Source organism: Lepidothrix coronata, unplaced genomic scaffold (genome assembly GCF_001604755.1).
Source record: "Lepidothrix coronata isolate B3197 unplaced genomic scaffold, Lepidothrix_coronata-1.0 Scaffold272, whole genome shotgun sequence".
Taxonomy (NCBI): domain Eukaryota; kingdom Metazoa; phylum Chordata; class Aves; order Passeriformes; family Pipridae; genus Lepidothrix; species Lepidothrix coronata.
In genome coordinates, this window is record NW_016690452.1 from 368,550 (window position 1) to 392,836 (window position 24,287).

The window sequence follows — 24,287 nt, forward strand, 5'->3', positions numbered from 1 at the left end:
AGACTTCCTCGACGCCATCAAGAACAACTTGGACAAGGCCCTGGGCAAGAAGTAGGGGGCAGGAAGCCCCTGCTGTTCCCAGGATGGATAGGGCAGGGAGGGGCCCAGTGCCACCCCCAGCTCCCTGACACTCCTCAAGAACAGATGAATCATTTTTATAAGCAGTTTTCTTATGAGTGTTTTTAAAGCCTTTGTAGCAGAAGTTGTAGGGCTGGGGGGGGGTCTGTCCTGAACTGATTCATGTATTCCATAACTCTGTGGTGCCATTAAACACCTCCCCAGCCATGGCACATAGTAGCACAGCTCTGCAGTGTGGGCATGGGGGGCACAGGGAGTACCAGACCCCTCGGCTCAGCCTCGCCAGCCTGGAAGGCCGTGTGCCCCAGCATTTTGGCACTGGCCTGAGGTAGCGTGTGGGGGTCCACACTGGCTAGGGGAACAGCCCTGCCATGCTGAGGAGAGGTCTGGGCTGGCCAAGGCTGTGGCCATCTCCATCCTGCCCCCAGGCTGGATGATGTTGCAGGGGAGGAGGTGTATGGCAAGGGTGGTAGGCACACTGCCTTGTGGGGAGGCTGAGTGGGGCCACCTCCAGAGCCAGCCCAGGGCTTCTGGGGATGGGGCACATGGTGCCCAGCCCCAGGGAGCACAGCCAAGGGCACAAAGTGGGTGGGGGGGTCAGCACGGGGGTCCCAAACCCTGTGCTCTGGCTGGACCCCAGGTCCTGATGTCTACCAGGACCCTCTCCAGCTCTGGGAACACTTGGGGGAAATGATATGGGTGCTGCCAACCCCAATCCCACAGCAGGGAGGGTGCGGAGCCCAGATAGCAGTCCTGGACCCAGCATTGCCCCAGCTGCTTCCTCCCTAATCCCTGGGCATGGAGGAGGCAAACCCCCACCTCTGTCCAAGCAAGAACCTTTTCCTGAACCCTAGAGCAGCTGAGGGGCAAGGAGGGGGTGCCAGTTTGTTCTCAGGCCCCCGCAGCCCCCCTGGCTCCCAGCACAGACCACACAGCTTACACGGGTTTACAAAGCACATTGGTTGAAGGGAACTGAACTCGGTGAAAAGATAAATCCAACCACGCGGCACATCTGAAAAAAATAAATTACTTTCAAAATACCATCATTTGCTGGGGCTGGGCTGGGTTTGCCTCCCCTGGATATGCCGCTGGCTGCAGCTCTGGACCCCGAGCTGTGGGCACCGACTGCGCCCTGAGCTTCTATGAAAATACTCTGTTCTGTGCCCCAGAGCCTGGCACAGGGAGCCCCAGGGTGAGCAGGAGGGCACACCCACCTCCTCCCACGGACAGGGGCTTCTGCCCCCTGGGGAGCCCGGGGGGAGCTCCAGCACACCCGAGGGGGGACCCAGGAGGTAGAATAGTTAGTGATGCTCATCATCTTGCCCCACTGTGGCCCCTTCCACCCTAACCCATTCAGTGATTTTCTGGGTTGTGCCTCCCCTGCCCGCAGTTTCAAGTCGCCGGGCGCGGGGCGCGGGCAGGGGGGCAGCAGCGGAGCCACGGCAGGTCCGGCAAAGGCTTCTGGACATCCCTGTGTTCTCCAACCCCAGCAGGAGCACCACCTCCAGTTCTAGGGGGTCTGGCTGGATGCCGCAGCCCCTCTCACCCTGCCAAGCCCCCACAGCCCTGCCAGCCCCGGCTACAACATGTTGTAGTACGCCATCTCCTTCATGGCCTGCTCGGCCAGCGCGTGCTCGTCCGGGGGGTTGCCCACTGCCCCGTAGCTGTAAGAGTTCTCCTCCTCAAAGTCGTCCATCTCCTGCTGCCCATCCAGCTCGGCGTGGTCGGGCCCGGCCAGCTCCATCATGGCATCTAGGAGTCAGCACAGGGACACGCGGTGACAGACCTGTGGGGAGGGCTGGGCCAGCAGCTCCCCCCTCCCTGGGTTTGGAGCCCAAAGCTCCCTGGGAGCCCTAGCCCTGCTCAATCCAGGCCACTTGTGGGGGCAGCCCTTGGGTGAGGAGACATGAACTTGCCACAGCTGCCACAACACAGCCCAGCTCCCGGAGCCACTGGCACTGCTGGGGGCAGCCACAGTGCCCAGTCCGCACTGGGGACCCACCTTGGCTGTCCAGGCTGATGTCCATCACCCCATGCTTGACCTTCATGTGCCGGCTGAGGTTGCCCTTCAGGTTGAACTTGCTGGAGCAGTAGGGACACTTGAAGGGCTTGCTGCCGGCGTGCAGGTGCATGTGCCCCAGTAGGTTGTACATGCGGTTGAAGGACTTCCCACAGACCTGCCAGCAGCATGCCCATGGTCAGCCGGGGCTCCTCAGCACGGGGGGGCACCCCCAGAGCTGCCAAGGGCTCTGCAGAGCAGACCTTGCCCCAAAGGTTCCCCATGCCTCCCTCCAAGAGTAAAGGGGCTGCTGCCCCCCTGGGGTCCCTTGTGGCTCCTGCCACATGCCCTCCTCCCCCTCTGTGTGGGGGGCTTGGGGATGCAGTGCTGGCGCTGGGAGCTCCAGAGCATCCAACACTGATCAGAGAGAGGCAGTGGTTGTCCTTCCATCAGCAGCACTGCTCCCACCACAGCTTGGAGCAGATATTCCATGCCGAAGCAAGCAGGGGAGGCATCACAAATCTGCTTCCAGTGCCCGACAGCTCAGCCTGGCCAGATTCCCAGGGGTATTGCACAAAAGGACCATTCTCCCCCTCCCTGGCTCTGCCAGCCCCCCAGTCCCGCCGGTACCTTGCACTTGAATGGCTTCACAGGCGAGTGCACGATCATGTGGGTCTTGAGCGTCTGCTTCTGCACGAAGGTCTTGAAGCAGATGTGGCACTGGTAGGGGCGGACACTGGTGTGGATCAGCATGTGCCGCTTCATGTTGGCCTGGAGCGTGAACTCCCGCCCGCACACCTCGCACTTGAACTCCTTCACACCCTGCCAGGGGTGGGAGAGCTGTGGACAGGGGCTTGACAAGACCCCCAGGTGCCGGGGGCACATGGGCAGTGCTGGGCATGGAGCGGGGACACCATGGGTGAGGGATGGGCTCCTTGTGCTGAGAGCATGGCCCACCCTGAGCCCAGCAGCATGCAGGGGCTGTGGGTGGGGGCTGAACAGGCTCTGTCCCAGCTCTGGTCTGTGGTTCAGCCCCATGAAAGAGCCTCTGGAAAAGGGCAAATCCCCACTTACAGCCCACCCAGAGGGCCTGTGGCAACTCCTGGCCAGGGTCCCCCTGGGTCACCCTGCAGTAGGTCTGAAACTCCCTCCCCAAGGATGGGAATACACAGAAGGACAGAGGCTGGGTCCCAGGGACCCCAGCAACACCAGCCACAGGTGCCACTGCCCACTCACCACCCATCTCCTCCCAGGCCTGGCCAGGGCTGCAGGACATTGGGACACCCCTTTCCCCCAGCACCCGCATCTAGAGCACGGCAAGGGCAGCACCCCCGGGGATCCCCAGGCCCTACCTTGTGCGTGAGCGAGTGCTGCTTGAGGTGGTGGATCTGGCTGAACTCCATCCCACACTCTGTGCAGACAAAGGGCCGGACGTTCTGGTGCTTCAGCATGTGGTTCTGCAGCTGGCTGCGGTAGTGGAAGGATTTGCTGCACTCCAGGCACTGGTAGAGCGTGGGGCCCTGGTGTGTGGCCAGGTGTCGCTTCAGCTGGGTGAGCGTGGAGAAATCCAGCCCGCACTCCACGCACACGTGGCAGCGCCCACTCTCGTGCTTCACCTCGTGCGCCTTCAGCTCGCTGGGGTAGGCAAAGCCACGGCCACAGAAGCGGCAGCTGTAGGGCTTGATGTCAGTGTGCAGCAGCATGTGCCGCTTCAGGTGGCTGGTCTGGGTGAAAGCTTTGCTGCACACCCCGCACTTGTGGGGCCGCGTGCCCTGGTGGGTCAGCAGGTGGGTCTGCAGGTGGCTGGGCTGCTTGAACAGCTTGTTGCAGTGTGGGCAGGAGTGGGGCTTGATGCCATTGTGGCCCAGGATGTGGGTCACCAGGTTGTACTTGGAGGTGTAGGACTTCTCGCACATGCGGCACTGCCAGCGCTTCTGGCGGTCCCCGGCCTCCACCAGGTAGGAGTCGTCGATCTGCACGTTTATGTCCAGCCGGTCCAGCTGCGCCTTCCTGCTGCGCTCACTGGTGCCACCGGCCACCTCTGCCTCCAGCTCCCCTGGCTCCTGCCAGCCACAGCCCTGCTCGCTCTTCACCTGCTCGGAGTCCCCTGGCGCAGGGGCCTCCACCTCACCAGGGGACGGGGCGCCCGCCTCGAACGTGCCTGTGGTCCGCAGGGCCCCCGCGGGGCCGCCGTCTGGGTCACCGCCCCCGCGGCGCCGCTCGGTGCCCTCCAGCTCCCGGTGCCGCCGCAGGTGCCGCAGGCGCCGGGGCTTCCTGCTGAAGGTGCCCAGGTCAATCATCTTCATGGCACCGCTATGCACTGCCGGCTCCTGGCCGGGCTCTGGGGGCTGGGGCGGGTGGCCTCGCTGCCCCTCGCCTTCGTCGTCCCCGGGGACTGACGTTTCTGCCTCCACCTCTGCCTTCTCACTCTTGACCTTGGGCACCAGCCTCACAGGTGGCCGCTTCCTCCTCCGGGCGTGCTTCTCCAGGGAGAACTCTGCTTCCAGGGTGTCCTCATCCTGCCCATCCCCGGGCACCTGCTCCTCGCCCTCAGGCTCCCCAGGCTCTGCCGTGGTGTTGTCCGGCAGCTCCCCGGCCAGCCCCGGGAAGAAGCCGGCGGGGGTGATGGTGGCCCCAAGCAGTTCATTATCGGACACCAGGCCCAGGACTGCAGCCTGTGCCAGGGACAGCACCACCACCGCATCCGTCTGCGTCCCGCACTCGCTGAACCGATTCATCTCTCGCCACTGGCCTACGCCGTCATGGCTGAGGAGGGAGAGACACGGCCGTGAGCCCCAGCACCCCACACACAGACACTGTGCTGTGAGGGGCTCATTCCAGCCACCACCACTTCCCTTAGCACCATCCCCAGTGAACCCCAGATCGAAGTGGGTGATGCCAGTGCGGGTGCCCAGCACCACATGTCCTCTCTGGCCAGGCTATCAGTCACCGAGGCTGGGGTCTGGCTCCTTGCACGCCCTCAAGCTCCTGGCAGTGACTCCCAGGGACAGGTGCCCACACAATTTGGGGACCAATCACAGCTGAGCGTGGCTCTGTGCTCTGGCAGAAGTGAGCAGGAGCAGCAGCAGCACAGTAAGCGTGAGGGATGGAGCCCAGACCCACTGGGACCACCAGGACATGGTCAGCCCGCCCAGCAGCAGGCAAGAGGCTCGCTGGGCTCATCACTGGTGCCTGGCACACTCACTCCAGGGGTGCCAGCACCACCACAGCATGGTGGGCAGCACAGGGCCCACAGGGTCCCCCGACCCCCCTCAGCAGTCAGCAAGGACAGGCAGGGTTGTGCCTGGAGAGCCGCCGCTTCCTCCCACTGAAGAGCATTCTCCTAAATACAATTATTTCTGCAGCTACAACAAAGAGAAATTCTGCGGGGGAGGTAAAACAGGGATAAAACTCTGAGCCAGATCCTGTCGCAGTCCCAGGAGGACCTGCCCAGTGTGAGGGAATCCTGGGATGAACAGCTCTGGAGTGGGGAAACCCTGCTGTGCCCGGATATCATCCCCACAGCCAGGTCAGCTGCAGGGACACGGAGTGTGGCCAGGGACATCGGCCTCTCCGCTGCAGGCAGCTGTCTGCTCCTGCCAGTCCCTTCATGGCCCTGGGAGATGCCCACCTGAACAGCAGCCACAGCGCACAGGATGGGATGGGGAAGGGGATGGGATGATGATGGGGAAGGGGAAAAACCAGTGAGAGAACAGGAAGAGACAGAGAAAGGGAGCGATGCCAACGGCAGGGGTCTGCTGCCCATGGACACCAGGGTATGGGGTCCCTCCTCAGTCCCCTCTTGTCTTCTGGGCCACCATGGCACCGGCACTGGGCACAGCGCCAGCGACTCTCGGCCCACGGTCAGACACACCCAGTGAGAGGACCCTGCCCAGGCCTGAGCTGCCAGGGGGATACTGGGGGGAGGTGGGAGGAAGGTCTCAGCCAAGCACCTCTGTCTGCCCGGGCACCCTGGAGAGGCAGCGGGGAGGGATCAGGGGCGGGGGGCAGGAATGGAGGGGAGGGGCGGCTTCGGGCTGCAGGGAGGAGATGGAGAGGAAGAGGATGGGGGGGGAGGATGAGTGCGGAGGCAGCGAAACAAAGCAAGGAGCGGGGGAGGGCGGTGGCAGGAAGAAGAGGAGGGGTGGGAGGAAGAAGAGGGAGCAGCCAGGGAGAGCATGCACAGTACAGCCCTGGGGCCCCACCCTGCCAGACGGGACCCCCTTTCCCATGGGGCTCCATGGGGACCTGCACTGCCCATTGCAGGCAGGGGAGAAGGGACATGGGAGAGGGGTCCCAGCTGCTCTCCCCATGCCCCTGGCACGGTGGAGGGACACTGGGCTCCCAGCACAGTGCCAGGTCTTTGTCCCCAAAAACGAGCAGCACGAGATGAGGGAGCTGCAAGACTGACACACTCACATGTCCCACAGACCAGTACCAGAGGGTCTTACCACCCCAAGCCAGGGGCTTTAGGGGAAAGTAAATGCGGATTCTTTCCACAGGGGATGAGCTCTGCTTCTCAGCAGGAAAACCAGAGCCTTGTGCTGCACAAACCTCATGCACTTGTCTCCATTGGACACAGGAGCCCGGGGACACGGGATAGAAGCTCTGCTGACCGAGGCCAGAGCACTCCAGAGCTGCAGCTGCACAAACACCACACGGGGAAGTGGGAACAGGGCAGAGGCAGCTGTTTCACTTCCCGCTCTCACTTCCCTGTTCATGCCTCGGGACTTGCCGAGCCGGCTGGAAACACCGTTTCCCAATACACTGGCAAGTGAGGTGGGGTCACATACTTCAGCTCCCCCAGGAAACCCTCAAGGCTCCAGAGTGCAGAGCACCGCTGGTACCTCTGTGCTTCAAGGGAGCTACTTCCAGCCTTGCTCAAGCTGCTAAAAGAGAAGTGCTGGGTCCACTGCTGTGACAGAGCACAGTCCTGTCCTGCCATGGCCGGTCCCCCTAGAGCAGTCGGTTCAGTGAAGCAGGACGATGCCTGGGGCTGGAGCATGCAGAGCTCCTGGACACTGCACAGACTCCTGTCCCAGTGCTGACCCCAGCAGTGACGTGAGCAACTTCTCCAACTCCTCTTCCTCCCCAGCCCAGACCTCCAGACCCTTCCTGGGGCTGGACCTGCAGGCTTTCACCCACTGAACTTGGGGTCCCTACCCAGTGCCACCGCTGGGAACCAAACCCTCCTCCAGGCCTAATAACTTTTAGTTTTCAAGTCCAGCCCTTTGGTCCAGGCTCAGGTCCCTCCAGCTCATTTCCCAACGCAGACCCTTGCCCATCCATCCCTTTCCCACGTGGGGGTCACACAGATACACTTGCCAGAGTCCCCTCCACCAGTGGTGAGTGCCGAGCTCTCAGTCCCCTCGTCCTCCTCTCCTGGCCGCCACTCTCCGCTCTCTGACACCACGGGACAGATGCTCCCTGGACCAGCAGCAGTGGCTGCTGTCCCTGATCCTTTGGGGTTGTGAAATTTGGGTTTCTTTCACCATGTCTCCTCCCACTGTGAGGTTTAGTCTCAGTGCAATCTCCTCTCTCCTCCCATCTTTCCCAACGCATCTGGGAAGAGCCGCGTTCTGCCCTGGCACATCTGTAGTCCCTGCCCTCCCTGACCCTGGCTGCCCCCCTCAGACCTCCACCAGCTCCTCACTCACCTCCCAGTCAGTTAGGGTTTTTTCATGGCTTTCACTTCCTTGTGTTAGTTTATTTTCCTCCCTTGCTGCATCATCAACCCCCCAAATATTCACCCAGGTCCCTCTGGCAGCAAAGTCTGCCCAACAGGCTCCTCACCCCCAGCACATTGCTTGCTGGATTCCAGATTCTCCAGCCACCAGACTAAGAGTTGTCTGTCCCTGGACACTTTTCCCTTCCCTTTGCTGTTTTACTTCCCTCAGTTTCACCCACCTGCCCCATCACCTGTGCCACTGTCCCATCCAGCCCCTCTGCCAGCACTACTGCTCCAGAGATGAGACCCCGATAAATCCTAAACTGAGCAGCCTAAAAACATTACGTCTGATCCATGGAAGCCTCACCTGTGCACCCACGGGTTTACCTGCAACACCTGAGACCCATCAGGTCCCCAACAGGGCACCCTGAGCTAAAGGACCACTCACTCCCATGGAGCTGTTCCCTGGGAGCAGCTCTGGGAGGAACCATGGCCCTGGCTGCCCCCAACAGCCTCCACTGAGGCATTAGTGACTAAAGATCCCTGTTTTCTACCTGGCTCCATTCCCTGCCTCTCCCACCAGCCCAGAGGCCAGCAGCACTCACCTCCTCACCCAGCCATTCCAGCAGGGAAGGGAGTCCCAGGTACCCAAAATACAAAGGATTTGGTGAATTTACCTCTCACAGCTGTCCCAAGAAGCAGTAACCCCCACCAGTGATGCAGGAGCCCTCCCTGCTGCCACTGCTTCCTCTTATCTCAGTTCCATCAGGGTAAGCACAGGCACTGCAGCAGGTGCCAGAGCCCAGCTGGTACCAGCAGCAGCTTATCCCACCTGGCTCCCTGCATGGGCTCAAGGGCTGCCTGACAAACCCGGGGTCATGTGAGGAGGACATCTGGGGCTTGTTCCTAGCTGTCCCCTTCGCAGGACCCCCATTGTGGGACAGGTATTGCAGGACCCCTTTGCAGGAATCCTCACTACAGCACCCCCTTCGCAGGAATCCTTTGTGGGAACCCCATCACAGGTCCCCCATGTGGGATCCTTTGCAGGACTCATTGTGGGGACCCCATTGCAAGGACATCCTTTGCAGGATTCCTATTTCAGGTCCCCAGTGTGGGACCTCCATTTCAGGACCCTTTGCAGAACTCCCATTACAAGACCCTCTGCAGGACCCCTCTGTAGACCCCCTTTTCAACACTTTTTACCAGAAAATAGCTGATCTGATATTTGTGAGAAAACCTTTGATTTTATTTTCCTTCCTTTCTCAAAAGCAGCTTTCATTTAAATTTAATAAAGGGGAAAGCAGGCTTTCATCTTGCCTGTGGATTTCACATAAAGCTGCTCAAACCCTCACAATTCCAAACAGAATAATGTTGTTTTCCTGAAAATCACAACAACTAAAATTATTCCCAAACCTGACCCAGCGTGTCTGTCCTGCACCAGTCTGAGGATTTGGGGTTCACCTTGGCTTCACTGCCCAGCCCTGGCTCTGGGCTGGTGGCATGTGCAAAGCAGCTCTGGCTGCCATGGCAGATGTGACACCAGCACTTCTTGCCCCAGAACTGACCCCCAGCACAGAGGAACTGCTGTAAAAACGAGTCAAAGCTCAGTGAAACGGGCAGGAGCTGTGCAGGGCCAGGCACTGCTGCCACTGAAAGCAAACACATGTTTAAATTCAGTTGGTGTGTCCAGGTAGATACGGTCAAACTACATTTTAAAAGGAAAACTTTTGTTTTAAGGAAAGCTTCTCTAGAAAAAAGAAACCTCTACTGACTGCCAGCGGATCAGAGAGCAGTGGACGCGACATCACGTGTGTCACTGAAGGGGTTCTGGGGGAGGAAGCATCGTCTTTAGAGGCTTTGGCTTCACAAAACAAGGGACATAACCTGGGATTTGCAGCGGGATGTTGATAATGTTTCTAGTAAGAGCAGGTGGAAAACCAAGTGAGGCAAAGTGAGGATCTGGGGTCCATGGGACAGATGAAAGCTTGGGGAGGAGTGGCCCCATGTTGTCAGAGCATGTCAAACCCTCCAGAGCTGCTCCATGGGGGCTTCCTCTGAACATATTCCATGGAACTGGAGGATTCTCACCCAGACCACTCATGTCCATCAGTCAGAAGCAAATATTTACCCCTTTGAAGCCACCTGGTTATTGGCAAACTCTGACTGAGAGGGAAAAGGGAATGGCTTTCAAATAACCAGAGGTTACTGGTGCTGCAGAACAAAGGTGTGTGGAGCATGAAGCTGCCTGGTTCCCCCATCACCAGCCAGGGACGTGGGATCCACCCATGGGAGCTGGGGTGAGAGGGTCAGGCTGGGGGCAGCAGCAGGTGCTGTGGCTGCTCACTGTAGAGGGACAAGAGCTGCCATCCCAAATGCTCTTCCCAGCACAAAGACTCCCATGCTGAGCTGGGACATCCCTTTCCTGCTTCCCATTCTGCTGGGAATCCATTTTTTTCTCCTTCTCAGACTGAGACTCCATCTCTCTGCTCCTCCAGCCAGCCAGCCTCCATCCCTCTTTTCCTCCAGCTTTTGCTCCTCCAGCCCTCCAGCCTCCAACTCTCCATCCCTCACTCCTCCATTCCTCTGTTCCTCTATTCCTCTGCTCTTTCATCCCTCCACCCCTCCCTCCTGTGAACCTCCATCCCTCTGCTCCTCAATCCCTTGTTCCCCACCCCCAGCATCCTCTGCTCCTCCATCCCTCCATCGCTCCCTCATTCTTCTCGTTTCCCTGGCAACACCCATCTCGAGCCGAGATCTGTCCCCTCTCTCCCTCTTATCTTTCTCCTCTCTCTTTCATCTCTCTCCTAATCTCCCTCTCCATTTCGAACCTCTGTCCTTTGCTTCCTTTCTCTCTCTCTCCCTTTTCATCTCCTCTGATGCCTTCTCTATCTCAGGTTTACAATTATTTGAATCTCACTTTAAATAAATGATCTATTTAATTAACCACTGGGCCCTGGCCCCGCTCCTGCCCAGCACGGGACCCCCGCCTGCACCACGAAGTGCCCCTTGGCTGAGGACAACAGAGTGACTGTGCCCTGCCACCCCTCCTCCAGCTCCTGTCCGACAGCAGGGAGCAGAATTCAGGATCAGGCACCTGCACCCTTCCACCACATCCTGCCCTGGAGGGCAGGCAAGGGGTCCCTGCTTAGCGGGGTCATTGCACCCCCCAGAGCCGTGGTTTTAAGACAGAGGAGCACCCCAGGCATGCCCTGCACTGCCTCCACTGCAGGGCACGGCTGCTGAGCCCCAACCTCCAGCCCCCTCTTGTTCAGACCAGGCTTTTCCCAAAAGAATTTGGGCCAGGTGATCCTTGAGGTCCCTCCAAACCTGGGATTCCAATGACTCTCTGATCCTAACACAGCCAGCACAGAAGCTGGCGGCTCCTGTGCCATAGATCAGCCTCAATGTCTATGTCCTTTCAAAACAACCAGAGGAGACTAAAATTCATGGGGAAAAGTTGTTTCCTGAAAACCAGAGTCCTGCCTGCATCTGTTCGGTCATGGGGGTGATGGAAAGATGGATGGAGGACAGGCTGCTCCAGGCTCTGGGGCTGGTGGGAAGAAGCAAGGATCCTGGCTCTGGCTCAGGGTCACTTCCAGGGGACCCCTGTGTTGTGGCACAGCCAGGAGCCCAGCAGAGCAGGTCCATGGCCACCAGTGCTGTCCCTGCTCCAGGGAGGTCTCCTTGGGGAACTGCTGCTCAGGACGGGCCGAGCCAGAGCAAACGCTGGAGCCAGGGAATGGAAAACCTGCACTCCATGAGCAGCCAAAAGCGCATCAAAACTGCACCAAAGGTGCAGCAAAACCACACCAAAGCCACTGAGGGTTCATGCCTGGAGCAGCACCCAGGCTGGGAACATTCTGGGAGGAGGATTCTCCTCACCCCCACCACTGCCTTCCTGAGGAGCTCCTGTTGCTGTGCCACATGGCACAACATCTCCTCTCCATCAGACCAAACCCATCCTGCTTCAGCCCTGATTTTCCAGCCCTTTTGCCCTCATAGCCTTTCCCAGAACAGCGTGCTGGGCTGCCAGGACAACTGTGACAGCAAGCTGAGCTGCTGGTAGCACCTGGAGCAGTGATGTGGGGACCAGCCTCATGCTGCTGAGTGAGGGGTTTCCTTAGACCCACTGGAATCACTGTGGCTTTATGGACATGGATGAGACCCTTCCTGCCATTCCTCTGTGGAAAGGACCAAACCTCAGCCCCTTGTGTCCCTCAGACCCGAGTGCAGGGAGTGTCCATGGGCAATGTCCACCCTGGGCACCCAGCACCGTTCTGTCCCGGCACATCCCACGTTTCCCCATGGACTCCTTGTGTGAGCCTCTTGTTCCCCTCTGGAACAAACACGGCCTGTCCATCCCCATCCATGTGCTGTGCAGGTATGTGCTGCAGTGGAGAGCTCCAGGATCTGCCTTTAGAGCTTATGGTCACGTCATCCCTAAAAATGCTGCCACTCAGGAGCCCCAGCAGCAGGAAGAGCCTTTAAATCAGGTAACTGGTGTGGGGGGAGCCGAGGGAGAGGGGTTGCTCTTGTCCAGACCCCCTCTGGCAGCAGGAGCACCCATAGCCCAGCCAAGGCAGCACCGACCTCTGACCCCCTGGTGCTTTGGGGGCTTTGTCAGCAGTTCGGGACCAGCAGTGTGTGTGGCACAGTGAGGAGCAGGGAGGACTCCCAGCCCTGCTGCTGTCCCAGCCTGGCTTCAAAGGCTTCACACAGAACCCTCGCTCTGCCTTGGAAAACAATTTTTGCTTTTAAGTGAAATAAACAGGGAAAGAAAAGACTTTCAAGTTCCTCCTTGCTGCAACGGCTTCTCCCCGGCACAGTTCCTTTCCTCTCCGAAAATAGCCAAGCTATTCAAAAGAGATGCAAGAAAAAAGGAACTGAATAGAGGAAAAGGGAAAGAAAAAATGGAGCCCCAAGGGGGTGGAGAAAAACAGAATGAAAAGACAGCAAAAGTAAAGAAAAGGGATGAAAAATAAAGGAGGGGGAAGAGAGAGACAGACAGAGGAGCTTTGAAAAGAAAGAATGCTGACAGCCTGAATACAGGGAGCAGGAAAAAAGGGCCCTGAAAAGAAAGAGCCGGCTGGAATGACCTCTCATTCAGGGCTGTGCCAATCACCACCGCGATGGAAATCCTTTCTTCTTCCCTGCATTCTCTCTCTTTCCAGCGGGGGCAGAGGGAAGAGGAAGAAAAGGGAGTTAATTCTCAGCATAGCAGAAAATAAATCTGCTCTTTGCGAAGTCCCTGAAAGGCGCTGAGGCGCTGACAAACCTGCTCCCAGCACTCACACATGCAGATGGGGACAGAAAGGAAACGGGACTGAGCGGTGCTGGGCAGGACTGTCTTCACCACCTCCTCATCCCTCTGGAAAAACTGGGGAGCAAACATCCAGAGGAAACAAATCTGCAGGAAAAAGTGTGGGTTCATGTCAACCCCCAAACCTTGCAGGGAAAGATGAGGGATGGTTGTGGCAGATGCAAAACTGGGGGCCTGGTCCTGGGCTGAGCCCTGCAGGGAGCACGGGGAGAAGGGTGGGTGCAGCCCCCTCACCCTGCAAATCCCAAAGCCCCCAGTGCCCACCCCTGCCCAGAGAGAGCCAACAGGGCTTTTACTGGGGTCTGCAAGCCCCAGCACCACCCCAGCTGTGGGTGGGAGCCACAGGGGCAGGGAGTGATGTCCTGAGCTCATGTGGGATCGCTCCTGCTTGGCACTGCTCGCACTCAGCACCCCTTGGAGCTGGGGTTAATCACAAACTGCCAGGACCTCGGGGCAGAGCCATAAACATGGCCAGAGGTCCCAGGAGACAACACAGAGGAGCTCAGGCACCCTGGTGTGTGTGAGGCAGCTGGCTGCAAAGGGGAAAACCAACACGGAAGAGTACAAATGGGAGATGTGTGTCACCTTGAAGGGAACAGGGGCTGCCCGGTGGGATGTGAAACAGCTGCTCGTATGTGAGGACTGAGGGAAGATCCCCACAGAGGGAAGGGTCTCAAGAGTCTCACTTTCAAGAGCATTGCTGCTCTTATCCTTGGGAACAATTTTAGTCCAGTTTTGATATTGCCATGTGTGGAGCCTGTCCATGGTGCAGGACAGTGGCTCCTAGGCCTGACTGTCCCTGTCTCCCTGGGCTCCGTCTTGCACTGAGCTGCGAGGATGGAGTAACAGGGACACAGTTGTTTAATTAACCACTGGCCCAGATCCAGTCATGGCACCAGGGATGTCCAACTAGAGTTAAAGGCCAGGAAGAAGGTGAACACCTCGGACTGCACGTGAGTCTGTGGACAGTTTCAATCTTCCCATGTGCCGAGCACCGGGACGCACCCCTGTGCCCCCACACCCCTGCAGACATTGCCCCTCACACCATGACCAGTGCAGACATTGCCCCTCACACCATGACCAGTGCAGACATTGCCCCTCACACCATGACCAGTGCAGACATTGCCCCTCACACCATGACCAGTGCAGACATTGCCCCTCACACCATGACCAGTGCAGACATTGCCCCTCACACCATGACCAGTGCAGACACTGCCCCTCACACTGACCGCTGGCCCCGAGGCCAACAGGGGCAGGAATCTCAGCACAGCCCAGCATGGGCACGCTCAGCTCCTCGCTGCTCTCCTACAGCTTGTCCTGAGCAGGGGCAAGGGAGTCCCAGAGCCTTGCAGGGCTGGGGGCTGCCTGCTCCCCTCAGGGATGCTGTGCCCACCCGTGGCCAGGCACTGCTGAGCTCTGCCACCAGCACTGCATCTGCTGTCTCCACTGCCAGGCCGGCTAATAAGTTAATCATAATCAAGGGGTTCTAATTTGAGTGTGATAATTAATACTCAGCTGGATAATCTTCCATGTGTAAATCTTCCAGTCCTGCAGCCGCTCCCAGCAGAGTTGGCTCCAGCAGCGGGGCGGGGGCTGCACTGGGGACAGGCGAGGGGACACTTCATGCTGTGTCTGCTCTCCCAACTCCAGATTTTGAGGCTGTTTTGCCTCCCAGAACATCCCTGAGCACAGTGCCAGTGACTGCGGTTTGCCTTGGCAAAGGGAGAGGTCCCGGTGAGCCTGTGCATGGCAAAGCACAGCCGAAACAGCATGGGAGACACCGACCTCCAGCTCCATGGCTTGGGAATCACCTCCAGCACACGGACCCTGCTGCAGAACTCAGCCCACACAGCCCAGTCCCGAACACAGACAGTGCCACTTCCTACAGCCCAGAGCTAAAGGAGGAGTGGTAACTGGAGCTTTCCACTGTGGGCAGGCAGAGGTACAGGCAGGAACTGGGGAGCACTGGACCCCTTTCACCTGGACCAGGCACTGGACCAGATCTCCCAGAATGTCCCACTCCCAGTCTTCTGATAACAAGGCTCTTGGACATGTCACACTATTTCAGGAACTAACCAGCTGCACAGCTGCCAACACCACTTCTTACTTTCAAATCCCCAAGGTGGGAAACATTTCGGATCCTTTTCTGTGCAGCTGAGCAGGTCAGGGACGAGTGTTTGGGAGGCTGGGTCAAACAGAATGGAGCAGGAGGCACCAAACAAAGGTTCTCACTGGGGGCAGTTTAGGAATTCCCAGTTCAGGACTGACCCAAGGGAGTGACTGTACTGAGCCAGATGTGGAAGACACAGTATTCCTGTATGTCCCAAAGCCAGCTGTTCTCCTCCAGTCCCCACAGCCCCAGCCTGCCTGTATGGCCAATGTCTTTGAGATCCACGGCTGAGATCCAGCAGAGTACCCTGCTGCTTTTCCCAGGGGAAGGCAGAGGTGTCTGCTGGAGCTGCTGTGCTGGCTGCACAGTGCTGCCGGGTCACAGGGCCAGGGCAGGACACGACTCTGCTCCCAGCACACGTGTCCGTGTGTGTTACCACGCCCTGGGAGCTCCCACCACACTCCCAACTCTGGGCAGAGGGATTTTACACAGAAACACACGTATTTATCTTTTGAAATGGACTTCAAAGGACAGGGTCTGGCACCGCTGTCCGGAGTGTGTCACACCAGCTGGACTGTTGGCAAGGACACAGCCCAGCACGGCAGGAGCTGTGCCCAGGGAGTGATGCCTGGGGCCCTGCAGCTCGTTGCTGCCCCTCTCCTGAAAATGGAGCCGCTGTCAGGTGAATCTGGGCCAGGGGCTGCCAGGGGCACTGGGGGATGGATCACCTGCCCGGATAGGGCTCATCAGACTATACAGGGAGATGCAGTGGGCAAATCCTGGCTGTGAGCGGGAGGGTGGGGATATCTGCACTATTTACTCATCCTAATTAATATTTCCCAAGGTCTCAGGGAGGCTGGGCTGTCTCTGCCTTGGCTCCAGCAGCCCTGGCTAGCCCTGAGGTCTGTGCCACCCTCCGTCCCCGTTTTCATCCCAGTCTGCACAATCCCTGTACTTTGTGCCCTTTCTTATCTCAGCCAGAAAGTCCTACAAACACACACAATATTCAGCTGTTGAAATAATTTCTTTCTATGTGTCTCTTGTTGATAATCACAAAACCAAACCAAATCATTGGAGCCCCCATAAATCAGGGCTTGCTCTCCCCAGGTGATGGCCCAGTCAGGCCCTGCTGGCACACGTGGAGCAGCCGAGGTATGGACGGGAATGGATGAGGAGGGATTCAGCACTGAGGAGACTCAGCACTCTGATGGAGGAGACTTGTCCAGCTCTGCCTACAGTTCTGCTGCTGAGAAAGTGTCTTCTCTCCAGAGCGCACCCCTGGCCCGGGTCAGAGCTCCTCCAAATGGCAGTATTAGCCCCCAGTGAGCTGGTGTCCCCCAAGCCATGGGGACACATGAGGCAGGGCTGGAATCATGGAATCACTAAGGTTGGAAAAGTCCTCTAAGACCATTGAGTCCAACTGTTCCCCAGCACTGCCAAGGCCACCACTAACCCACGTCCCCAAAGTGCCACATCCACACAGCTTTTGAACACTTGTGGGGCTGGTGATTTTGTGCACAGTGAGCACAGAACGGTCATGGCGATGACAAACCGATGGCTCTGGAGAGAAGCCAAGGGCAGAGCCAGGAGAGCAGGTCGATCTGTGCCTGGGAATGGCAACTCTCATCCAGCTCAATAAATGAACAAAGACTGGATTGGCAAGGAGCAGGAAGGTGTTTGACTTGGGAGTTTACAGTGCCCCCATTGCAGATGGCAGAGGGGTCAGGACTTGAGAGTGGAAAATCCTCTGTGAGGAGGGAAAGCCTCACAATCCTTGTGGATTGGCTGGGAAGGGGAGCAGCTCCTAGGAAAATTCATCCTTACTGCAACAACAACTCTTCCCAACAGCAGCCACCAGCCGGGTCAGTCCTGGGCATCCCTGATCTGTCTGGGTGGTCCAGGATGTCCCTGATCTGCCCAGCCATGTGCAGTATCTCCCAGGAAGGTTGGGACGAGCAGGGCCAGGCTACCCTGGGAATTCTGTGATCTCAAAGGTCCTTTCCAACCAAAACAATTCCATGGTTCCAAGGGGAGAGAGAAGTTCTCCCCTGAGAGCAGCCCAACATGGGTTGGACAAAGGGCTCATCAAGGGAAACCTCACAACCCATTCTCCAGCTTGCTCCTGGATTCCCAGTCCCGAGCCCACAGGCACTGAGACACCTCCAACCCCCAGTTTAACCCCCCACAGCCAGGGGCTGCTGTGCAGGGTTGTGGGGAGGGCCCCAGGATGGTGGGAGTGAGAACAGACTGGAGGTGAGGGAAGGGAACACCAGCCAGGGAGTATGTCAGAGTTAAACACATGAAAGCAAAAGCAGGGGAGGGACAGAGTTGGTTACTGGGATAACACGGCGAGGGACGGGATGTCAGAAGAGAGGCAGAGGGGGGAGAATGGCCTGACACCACAGAGAATGGGTACGAGACAATGCTGCTGCCGAGAAACAGGAAAGATAAATTTAGAGGCAGCGGTGAATGCTCTTCCTCCGGCAGCTCTGCCTGTCCTTCCTCCCCCTCCTCTCCCTCACCGGGCCACCCACCAGCACAGGCAGGACACAGGCTCCAGCCTGGCATGGCTCTGCTGGCCAGAGAGGGACCACAGCCCTGCCATGGGGCCATCTGTACAGCAAAGACTCCAGAAAAAGCAGAAGCAGCCCCTCACCATCCCAGCACTGTTCATGGCTCCCACCTGCGATCCCCAGGAAATTCCCGTTCCCGGCCACAGCTCCCACGCTCCCAGCACAGTGTGTCGAGGTGCACAGTGCATAGGGAGGAACACAGGTCCCCCTGGATGAGATGTGGAAGTAAAACAATGAGCACGTCCGTGTGCTGCTTCCTCCTCCCAGCCTGCTCTTCCCAAATGGATGTGGCAAGATACTGCCCAGAATGGCCTGGCTGGGTTTGCCCTCTGCCAAGACCAAGGCTGTGTCGGTGTCTGGAGAAGAGAAGGCTCCAGGGAGGCCTGAGAGCCCCTTCCAGTGCCTAAAGGGGCTCCAGGAGAGCTGGAGAGAGACTTTGGACAAGGGCCTGGAGGGACAGGACAAGGGGGAATGTCTTCCCACTGCCAGAGGGCAGGGATAGATGGGATAGTGGGAAGGAATTCTTCCCCGTGTGGGTGGGGAGGCCTTGGCACAGGTTGCCCAGAGAAGCTGTGGCTGCCTCATTTCTGGAAGTGTTCAAGGCCAGGTTGGATGGCCAACCTGGTCTTAAAGCTCAGGGGCTGCAAGAGGTACCTTGTCCTGCCACAGCTCCCTGCTCTGCCACAGCCATGGTGCTTCCCAGCACCCCCATCATCCCTGGGCTATCCTCGGACCCAATCTGGAGAAGATTCTTGCGAACTTTCTTCAAGTTTATCTTTGCCCTGTACGACAGAACACTTGGGCACTTCTTTACTAAAAATGGTGACATTTTGCAGGGAACATTGACCACACACTCCAAGAACCAGGAGGTGACAGCACAGGGACACTGTGGAACCACCTGCTTCACCACGAGTTTCATGCAGGTGCTGACATGTTGTTCCTGTTAATTTGTGGTAGAAACACTTGACTGTCACTCAAATGACAGAGGGACAGCTGTGATGGAAGGCCAGGAAAAGTAAAAATTATGTTTCTCTCCCTTAATTTAAAGTTCTGGAAAGAAAGTTCATGACTGTTTGTTCTCTCAGTGAGGAGAGCCCTGTTCCTCCGTCGAAGCTGGGTGAGCGGAGTGGCAGCCTCCCTGGTGTCAAAATACAGACCCCCCAAATAAAGAAATACAGACCCTCCTCCATGGCTCACCCCAGCAGGAGCACCTCCTTCCAGGCTGACATCTCACATTTCACTTGCTTTGGATAGAAACTGGGATTTAGGGAAAGCTATGCTAGGCAGGGGCTGTGCCGGAGCCTCTCCCGCCCCACCCCACTGTGACCCACAGCTGCTTGCCAGGACAAGGGAGTGAGAGAAGGAAGGTGTTCACAGGGATGAGAAGGAAAATGTGGGACAGAGGGACAAAGGGAAAACATTTGTCACCGATCACAGTCCCTGTCCCCAAGGTCAAGCCCTGCAAGAAGAGCTTAGCAGGAACCATGACTCATCCAGAGGGCTCTGGCCATGGGCAGCACAAAGGATGGGACTGCGGCGCTGCTGGCACATCCCATCCCAGCCATCCCGCAGTGTTCTTCCAGTCCTCCCAGCCCACCCCATCCCAGCCATCCCGCAGTGTTCTTCCAGTCCTCCCAGCCCACCCCATCCCAGCCATCCCGCAGTGTTCTTCCAGTCCTCCCAGCCCACCCCATCCCAGCCATCCCGCAGTGTTCTTCCCGCCCCACCGTGCCACCTCCATGGCACGTGTGCCCTGAGCAGGTGTTCGGCCATTCCAGATGCTGCCACCTGTGCCCAGGCAGGTGAGCTCTGCGGGTCAGGGATGTGATGGGGCTTGGGAAACTAAAACTGGAAGTGGATGGTGGAGGGAAGAGGCAGTAGTGGCAACAAATTTGGCAGGAAGCCCCCAGCCCGTCAGGGCAGCACTTGGCTCCCCATCATCCCCTCACTGGCCCTGGCCTGGCAGACCCCAGGGATGTGCCCAGAGACAGGGCTCTGGAGGAGGCTGAGCTGGACCTGACTTCTCCACAAGGAATAACTAAAATAAAGGAGTGCAGGCAGCCCCTCTCCCACGGGATGTGACGCTGGCATGTTCCTGGCAGACAAACCCACCACTTTGCCGATTCCTCAGCATTCTCAGATGTGGAGCAGAGCAGGACAGGGCCTGTGCTCGTCCCTCTCCACACCATGATTTCCAAACTAGTTGATAAACTAAAACAGCCCAATAAAACTATCTGAAACAAACCCTTTCTCAAAGGGTTTGACAACCCAAAATGTCAACATGATGAGCCGTGACCCAGCACCACAGGAGATGTTCCACTCCCGCTGCTGCAGAGCCCCATGTCCAACCCTCCGAGTCACCCCCCAAGTTTGGGTGGGAATGTGTCCTGGGGTGTAGCAAAGCTTCAGCTCCCGTTTCTCATCTTGGAGAAATACAGTGCGACCCATAAGGAGGGCACCGATGGAAGGAAGGCTGCTCACAGAAGAGGAGCTGGGCCCAGCTGAGGGGGATGTGACTGGCTCCACAGCTGCTCCTGCAGTGAGGACACTGTCACCTGGGGTGGGAGCAGGGGATGGTAACAGCCCAGCCAGTGCTGCCCCAGCTGCTGTTCTCCATGGCCAGCCAGAGGTTGGGCATCCCCTGGGGCTCCAGAGGGAATGCTGAGGCCAGTTCCCCCCCATGACTCTTCGGGGTCCCTGGGGAGAACTGTGCTTGGACTCTCTCTCCAAACCAAGCTGTGTTTGTTCAATCCTGTGGCTGGCCCTGATCACCCACATGATCCAGCTGCACCATGCAGGAGCTGCTCGGATCCACGGCTTGGCAGGGCCGGTTCAAACCTGGGATACAGGAGCTGCCGAGGTGAGGCTGGGAACATGGTGTGGGGAGTGGAGGTGTGGTGTGGGGTGCAGGATCATGGTCTGGGGTGCAGGAGTGCAGCGTGGGACGTTTGAGGCTGACGGAGCTGCTGGCTTTGGACCTGGGGGGAGGCTTCAGGCTCTGGACTCAGGGAGGCTCTGCAGCTGGGGGAGGGGGGTCAGGCTCCCTGTCACAATGCGGGTCAAGCTTGGACTGCTCCCATCCCCTCCCATCACCCCCCTCCTCTGCCTACATGGCGGGTCACAAGGAAACTCCTAATGCTTGATGGATTAATTAATTATAACTAATTTATCTGCCGCACTCGGTTGATGACCAGAGGGCTTGCAGGCAGCTCCCTGTGGTCCCTCGCCAGGGCACAGCACACAAAGCCCCCCAGCCCCCACGCAGCTCCCACGGAGCACTGGGGGGTCCCACACTGGGAAATCCTGGGGTGCTCCAGGGAGGGAGGTGAAGCGAGACCTGCCTGGTATGGGACTGGCCCATGGAGTCACACCCCCCCCTCCCCACTGCACTTCACCCCCGCGGGGCACTTTGCCTCTGTGAACACGGGAGGCCCTACCCGGGCCCCCCACCGCTGGCTGGTCCGTGAAACTGTCCCCAAACTTCGGGCGCGGCCCGCGGGGACCACCCGGCTGCCGCCCTGACCCCCCAAACCCCAGGGTGCTGCCCGACCCCGACCCCCCGAGCATCTCTCCCACACGTGATTCTGCCGCGAGGTCCCCACCGCGCTGCTTACCCCGTCCCGCAACAGGTCAGGCCCCCCCTCCGCGCCCTCCCCGCAACTTTCCCGGAGGAGAAAGTTTGCAAGCAGCCACGGGGAAAGTTCTCGGGGGGGGGGGGGTGTTCATGTGGAGGGGCGGCCCCACGCGCGGAGCGAGGAACCCCCTCGTCCTCCCCGTTCCTCCCGGTACCTCCCGCCGCCATCGCTCTCGTCTCCGTCGCGCGGGGGAGGAAGGCGGTCACATCCCGGTGTCCCCGCTGTTGTCCCCCCCGCTGTTGTCCCCCTCGTTGGGGGAGTTTAAGGGGCACGAGGTGGTCCGGTGAAGACTCACCGGCGGCTCCACGGGGCGGCGGCGGCGGCGGCGGCTCCGGGCCCGGCGCTGGGTGCGCAGGAAGGAAGAAGGAGGGAATGAGGCAGGGCTGACGTGAAGGGATGCAAAGCAGCTCCTCCTAACTCGCCCGCCCTTCATCTTCCTCCCCCTCCTCAACTTGCCCGACCACCGCGAACGCCCCCCCGTGCAGCAGCATCCTCCACCGGAGCCGGGGCCGCCCTCGGTACCAGTCTGGGGGGACAAAGCCGGGGGGAATGGTGGTGGGGGTGGTCGATGGGGACCCCCATGCCCTAACCCTAACCCCTCCAGCACCCCAGGGATCATTTTCTACTTCTCCCTTCTTTTCTTTTTGGGAGGTTATCACCCATAGAGTGATAGCGGCAGGGGGGAACGCCCTTCCCAAGGGACCCATATCCTGGTTGGGCATTGCTCTCCTCTGCTGTGATGGTGGGAAAGATCATGTACACCCCAAAAAGCTTGTAGGGTTGATGGTAAGGACCTCCTTCCCCCAAAAAATGGGATTAATGGAATTGGGGATGTTACAGGATTGCAGGGGTTTGGGAGGGGTGCTGTTCACCCCCACAAGGAGGTGGAGGGAGAGGCCGGGGTCTGCAGAGGTGGGGTGACAGGAGATGACCAGTCTCCAAAGGGAGGGAAGGGGACGGGATGTGGTGCGGGAAGGGAAGCTGGTGGTCCAAGAATTGGTTGTCCTGTTGGTTCCCCCAAGAAGGTGGAGAGAGATGTTGACCTACATGGCCGTGGGGATGTGATAGCAGCAGGCAGCCAGTCCCCAAAGGGAGGGATGGGATGTGGCGTAGGAAGGAGAGTGGGTGGCAACGGCCAAGGGTCTGCGGGCTGCAGGCTCCGGCTCCCATCGTGAGGAGGAGGAGGAGGAGGAGGAGGAGGAGGAGGAGAACGAGGAAGGTCTCCTCCCCATGGAGGAAGGAGCACGCGGAGGCAGCCGGGATTCGACTGGTGCGTCGGGAGATTCTCATCTCCATGGAAGCAGGTGGCGCCGGCCAGACTAATCGCAGCAGAGTTTGTCTCCACACGCAGCCCTTTGTCTGGGCGCACTTCTGCTTTTCTGATTTTTTGTAGTCTCGGTGAAAACCGAGCTCCCCGCTCCGTCCCCGCTGCCGGTGCTCACATCCCCCGCGCCTGGCGGGGTCTGCCCAGCACCCCTTCACGTCCCTGCCGGGGCCTTTCGGAGCCTGGACCCGGCGGCGTCACCGGTCCCCAAACCGCCACTTCCCTGCCCAAGTTCCCAGCCCGGCCTCGCCCCGCGCGGCTCGAAAACGGCTCTGCCTGCGTAAATATATGCAAATACGGATGGGAAGAGACGCGGCACAGGGAGATTCGCTCCTCTGAATTCCCGCGGGGGCCTCAGCAGGGGGTGCACCCGGACCTGGCACCTGGCGGGGCACGGAGCGGGACATCCAGCAGGATAGAGATCAGGGCATGGAGCAGGGCACAGGGCAGGACACAGGGTGGGACACGGAGCGGGCGCGGGCAAAGCCAGGCGGGCAGCGGGCGGAGCGGGAGCCCAGTCGGGGCTCAGGCACCGGGGCTCAGAGATCAGGGCTCGGGGCTCAGGGACTGGGGCTCAGAGATCAGGGCTCGGGGCTCAGGGACTGGGGCTCGGGCTCGGCCGGACCGGCCCCGGCCCCGCCGGCTGTCAGGGAGCAGCTGCGCGTCCGCCCCAGCCAATCAGGAATCGGATTCAGGAGCCTCCAGCCGCCCCAGCCAATCAGAGAGCGGATTCAGAATGCTCCAGACATCTCAGCCAATCATATTGCGGATCCAGCTGCCTCAGCTAATCAGACCGTGGAGGTTGGAGGCTGAGCGACCCCAGCCAATCAGGACGCGCGATGCGCTGCCCCGCTCGCTCCACGGCCCTTCCCGGTCCCTCTCCCGGTTCGCCCGCGCCCACCGGGGCGCGCACTGACCTGTCTCTCCCTGCCCGCGCTGTCCCTGGCTCTCTCCCTCCCCGTGCCGGTTCCGCGAAGCCGTGTCCGTGCCCCCGCGGGTCAGGGCCCGTGGGCAGCCCCCGGTGCCGTGAGAAATTGTCCCGCCCTTTTCTCATACTCCCCAGCACAGGGGACGTTAATGCGGGCTCTGGCCGGTGTGTGCCCGCGCCGGACCCGAGCGGGACCGGTCAGGGGCCGGTGAGCTCTGCCCCCGCCGGTGCCCCGGGCACGCCCCCTCCGGGCAGGCAGGGCTGCTGGTCCTTTAAGCGGGGGCGTGGCCTAACGCCAAGCCCCGCCCCCGGCGCCGCTCAGGAGGCGGCGGGACTGGTGCGCCCCCTGGCGGCGCGTCCTGGCGGTCCCGGCTGTCCCGGTGGTCCCGGCGGTCCCGGCGGTCCCGGCGGTCCCGCCGCGGGCAGCAGTGGCCGCAGCCCGGCTCCAAACCTGCCCATCCTGCCCCGCCGCGGGCCGCGAGGAACCGCCCGTCCCGCCCGGCGGCAGGCCCCGGTGCAGCCGCGCCGTCCCGGGGAGCCCCCGCCCAGGAGCGGCTCTGAGCATCCCCCCGAGCCCGACCTCGCACCCCGGGCCGGTCCCGAGTCCCGGCGGCTTCGCAGGGTCCCCGCGGGGCTCAGCCCACCGGGCCGG

The 24,287-nt window shown here is 59.6% G+C and overlaps 1 protein-coding gene across 4 annotated transcripts; it reads right to left on the reverse strand.

The window, feature by feature from the left end:
- Positions 1-428: 428 nt before the first annotated feature.
- LOC108507894 (zinc finger protein 710-like) lies at positions 429-23,848 on the reverse strand. 4 transcript variants are annotated; one of them, XM_017836222.1, is made up of 5 exons: positions 23,625-23,848; positions 3,430-4,843; positions 2,708-2,899; positions 2,081-2,255; positions 429-1,830 (listed from the first exon to the last, which is right to left on the reverse strand). In XM_017836222.1, exons 1-5 carry the CDS (start codon positions 23,759-23,761, stop codon positions 1,658-1,660), a joined length of 2,091 nt encoding a protein of 696 aa, XP_017691711.1. In that variant the 5' UTR covers positions 23,762-23,848; the 3' UTR covers positions 429-1,657. The 4 variants fall into 4 exon arrangements, with proteins under 4 accessions (XP_017691711.1, XP_017691713.1, XP_017691710.1 ...); XM_017836224.1 differs by lacking the exon at positions 23,625-23,848 and adding an exon at positions 21,679-21,710; XM_017836221.1 differs by lacking the exon at positions 23,625-23,848 and adding an exon at positions 21,363-21,592.
- Between the last annotated feature and the right edge of the window lie 439 nt (positions 23,849-24,287).

Bases quoted from the DNA above. Each gene is read 5' to 3' on its own strand.
- LOC108507894 (XM_017836221.1), bottom strand. From the start codon at position 21,550: ATGGCGGCGGGAGGTACCGGGAGGAACGGGGAGGACGAGGGGGTTCCT. The intron at 4,844-21,362 runs GTAAGCAGCGCG...CTCCCTCCTCAG, and splicing joins CTGACCTGTTGCGGGACGGG to CCATGACGGCGTAGGCCAGT. The intron at 2,900-3,429 runs GTAGGGCCTGGG...CACCCCTGGCAG, and splicing joins AGCACTCGCTCACGCACAAG to GGTGTGAAGGAGTTCAAGTG.